The sequence below is a fragment of the Dreissena polymorpha genome, chromosome 9 (genome assembly GCF_020536995.1).
Source record: "Dreissena polymorpha isolate Duluth1 chromosome 9, UMN_Dpol_1.0, whole genome shotgun sequence".
In the NCBI taxonomy this organism is placed as follows: Eukaryota; Metazoa; Mollusca; class Bivalvia; order Myida; family Dreissenidae; genus Dreissena; species Dreissena polymorpha.
Genome location: NC_068363.1, coordinates 95,025,528 through 95,029,713, shown reverse-complemented (window position 1 = coordinate 95,029,713; position 4,186 = coordinate 95,025,528). Strand labels below are relative to the sequence as shown.

Below are 4,186 nucleotides of genomic sequence, written 5' to 3'. Positions count from 1 at the left end.
TCATTTTTGCAGTGAATTCGGATGTTATATCAAATCTTTTTGATTAATAGAGTTTGCTGCTTAATGTATTAATAACTAAATAATAATGTTGATAATATTGAAAATAAATGGTTTCAATTTTATTTATCCGTTTAAGATGCAGTATTTGACCAAGTCAATTTGTCGCTAAAAGTATTCATTACACATTCAATCCAAAAAGCGTTACGAGTTGCTATTCTTCTTCTTCTTCTTGGCGTTCGCTCTACACGATCACACCAGTTTCTTCAATAAATGATGTGGTCCGTCTCAGGTCATCCACGTCTCCATAAAGTTTCTGATGGAGGGTTGTGTCCTGGGGCCACTTTGTAGCTCGCTCCTGGTCGTGACGTTTACATCTTTGGAGGATGTGTTCAGCTGTTTGGTCTTCTGTGCCACACGGACAGGTCGGTGACGGGGCCAGTCTGTATTTTTTATGCATGTGTGCATTGAGTCGGTTGTGCCCTGATCGGAGTCTGACCATTATCACTTGCTCTGCCCTGCTTAGGAGATGATATGCATCTGCCTCTTGTCTTGGCCGGGTAAGTGATTTAATGATGGTAACTTTCTCCTTGTAGCTTACTTGCACAGGTGGCTGATCTAACTGAGCACCTTGTTTTGCCAGTTGGTCAGCATCTTCATTTCCGGCCACTCCACAGTGTGCTGGGATCCACTGGAGGGTCACGTTTAGGTTGGTGCTGATTCTTTGTAAGGCATTTGCAAGCTGAAGAACCTTGGTGTTGGTCAGGGCTTCTAATACAGACATGGCATCTGTAAAGAAGACTATCGAGTTCACATCTTCGGTCGAGTCTTCAATCATTGACACTGCCTTCATGAGGGCTAAAGTCTCTGCTCTGTAGTTGCTACAGTGTGTTCCGGTTGCTGCATGATGTGTTTCTCGTTTTCCGGATGGGTACAGAATGACGATGCCAGCACCTCCATTTATGACTGCTCTAGTGGCAGAACCGTCTGTGTAGACATGAGTCCATGCCTCTCTTGGGTATTCGTCATCGATCATGGCAAGTGTGAGGCTCTTTCTGATATGCTCATCCTCTTGTTTACCTGGCTGTAGGTGAGGAACACTGGATCTTACTGCAACATTTGACAGGTCATTTTGTAATGGATCTATGATGTCTTCTTGACCAAGCGGAGTGGTGGGGATGGTCAGATCCGTTGCATAGGCCTTGTCCAGCTTCTTAGCTTCGTGTACAAAGCTGCTACGCTTGATCCGATTTTTGGTGTACCCTTTAACTCTGGCTGACATGGGGTGATCCGTTAGACATTTATACTTCTCTGTCTGAAGCAGGATTTTGACATCTCTTCTTTCTTGAAGTGGTTGTATTCCTGTTATCTTTTCCATGAAGGCAATTGGTGTGGACTTGGTTGCTCCTGTCATGATGCGCAGAGCTTGGTTCTGGATTTTATCCAGAGCCTGGCGATTGGATTTGGCTGTGGAAGACCATGTGGGGGAAATATACTCTAGTTAGGGTCTCACTGTGCCTTGATAGACTGTCTTGAGTATGTGCTCATTTGCCCCCCATGTAGTTCCCGCAAGCTTTCGCATCATTGCAAGTTTTCTTCGGGCCCTTCCTTCTGCTTTCATGAGGTGTGGCTTCCACGTTTGCCTCTTGTCAAAGGTGACTCCCAGGTACGTGGTCTCGTCTGCTTCAGTCATAGGAGTGTCTCCCATTCTCACCGTCCCTGCTTTCTGTTTTGATGACAATGTGAATAGTGTGGTGGATGATTTCTCTTTGTTGATCATTACACACCAGTCTTCAGCCCATGCGGTAAGTTTGTCTATTGCTTCTTGCATTCTGTATGTGGCTGTGGTGGCATGCTCTTCTTTGCACCATATCACAAGATCATCAGCATAAAGTGCCGCCTTCACTCCCCTTGGCAATTCAGACACAAGATCGTTGATGAAGAGTAAGAAGAGCGTCGGGGACAGGACTTCTCCTTGTGGGACACCGTGCCGTAGAAGGAACTTCTTACTGCTTCTTTGGTTCAAGCTTACTCTTGCCCTTCTATTGAATAGATAGGACTTGATCCACTTCAGCATGTTTCCTCCAACTCCATTCCTCATCAGTTTGACTTGGAGTCCGTCAGTCCAGACTTTATCGAAGGCCCTTTGAAGGTCTATCCATGCTGTCAGGACAACCTTCTGTTCCTGGAAAGCATCTTCAATTTCTTGTGTCAGGTAGGTAGTCTGGTCCTCGGTGGAGCGGAATTGCCTGAATCCAGCTTGTTGTTTTGCAAGTAAGTCGTTCGTCTCCAGATACCATTTAAGGCGTGCATTTACAATTCTCTCCATCGTCTTCCCAACACAGCTAGTGAGGCTTATTGGACGGTAGCTTCCAGCCTGCTTCGGATCCTTGCCTTTCTTGTGGATAGGTATCATAATGGCCTCTTTCAAGACTTGGGGAAGTTGGCCTTGTGTCCAGCTGTGGTTGAAGATGTCTAGGAGTTTGTGCATTGCTGAACTGCCTAGATGGGTGATCATTTCATTGGTCACATTGTGTGGTCCTGGAGACTTCTTTAATTTCAGCTGCCTGACTGCTGTCTGTAGTTCGTGCAGGGTCAGGCTTTGGCTCATGCGGTCTGATGTCACATCATCTGTTTTCCTGTCCCTTTGTTCTCTTCTTACTTCTCTCTGTCTCTCTCTACTGACAGGAATGTCACTGACATCTTTGTAGTTGCTGGCAAAGACATTTGCCGCTTGTTTGCCTGTCAGCAGCTCTCCATTCTCTTCCAGAGTTACTTAGCCTCTCGCTTGGACTTCATCGTCATTCAGCTGTTTCGTTAACCTCCACAGCTTACGGCCATCTCGCTCCAGGTTGAGTGATGCTGTTTTGTTTCTCCAGCTCTTTCTCTGGGCTTCAAGTTTGTGCCGCAGGAATTTGGCCTTGGCTCGCTGTAGTGAGAGGTTGCTTTCTTGTGAGGGGTTGCTTTCTGCTTCCACCCTGGCTTCTGTCAACTTAGTCTGGAGGTCTTCCAACTCCCTACTCCAGTATGGCTTGTAGTCTTTTCTGGCCCCACGTGGTATCGCCTTCTGTGCTGCGTTTAGTATGCATGCATTGAAGTCTTTCACAACATTGTTTATATCTCTACCATCCACTCTGATATCTCTGCAGAGGTCATCACTCAGACGTTTGTATAAGTTCCAGTCGGCCTTCTTGTAGTTCCATCTGGGGATGCTTGAGGATGAAGAGGTAGAATGGTTTATGATGAGGTGAACTGGACGATGGTCGCTTCCTCCTAGTTGTTCACAGACTTCTCTCCTGATATGCCCTTGGATATCTGCAGTGCAGAAAGCTAAGTCTGGGGTCGACGTTGTGTGCCATCTCCTAGAGTAGAAAGTTGCCAGATCTTCAGGCTGGTTGATAAGATTAAGCTTGTTTTCATCTTGCCAGTTCTCCACTTCCTCTCCGCGTCGGTCCATGTGGTCATATCCCCAGCTTTGTGAATGACTGTTGAAGTCGCCAACAACAATGAAGTTAGATTCTTCTGTTGGGATACTGTCTAGGGAAAGAGCTTTGTCATTTGGAGAGTAGAGATTCACAAGCTTCAGATTGAAATCGTTCTTCCTGAGACTCAGAACCTGGAATTCAGAGTCATCCATATGCGTTTTAGTCTGGACTACATTGATGTTGTTCCGGACTAATGTCAGGATGCCTCCTTTCTTTCTGCCTTCTCTGTCACATCGGAAACTCTGGTATCCTCTGACCTTGAAGGATTTCGCTGGCTGCAGATGAGTTTCCTGAATGCAGCAGACATTTATGTCCTGTTCATGAAGGATATGTTCTAGCTCTGTCTTTTTGTTAAAGACTCCTTCTGCGTTCCAATGCATCACCTTGAAAGGATGATGTTGGTCTTTTCTCCTCCTAGGCTTATTGTAGCCAGCTTTCTTTCCTCCTCTTCTCTTGGCTTGTTGTGGAATGAAGGAGGGACCCCCAGTAGCTGTGGGTGGACTCTGTCGAGGCTCAGAGCCCGGCACTGAATCTCCCTGGTGGGATCTCAGAGACTCAGCACCACATCGAGTAACACCGGTTGATTGTGTAGACATAGCGATGTACATGACGTCATGGCTTGTTAAGGGAGTGCCAATGGCCTAACGTCTCCGATTTCAACTCCCTAGGTTTTCTGTCGGGGTTACCTCACCCTTAGCCTTTGC

At 46.4% G+C, this 4,186-nt stretch overlaps 1 protein-coding gene across 1 annotated transcript; it reads right to left on the bottom strand.

Moving 5' to 3' along the window:
- Positions 1-241: 241 nt before the first annotated feature.
- On the bottom strand, positions 242-1,411 carry LOC127846279 (ribonuclease H1-like). The gene has a single exon (XM_052377448.1). It carries the CDS (start codon positions 1,409-1,411, stop codon positions 242-244), a length of 1,170 nt encoding a protein of 389 aa, XP_052233408.1.
- Positions 1,412-4,186: the final 2,775 nt, after the last annotated feature.

Excerpts from the sequence above, each read along its gene's own strand:
- LOC127846279 (XM_052377448.1), bottom strand. The coding sequence starts at position 1,411 with ATGACAGGAGCAACCAAGTCCACACCAATTGCCTTCATGGAAAAGATA.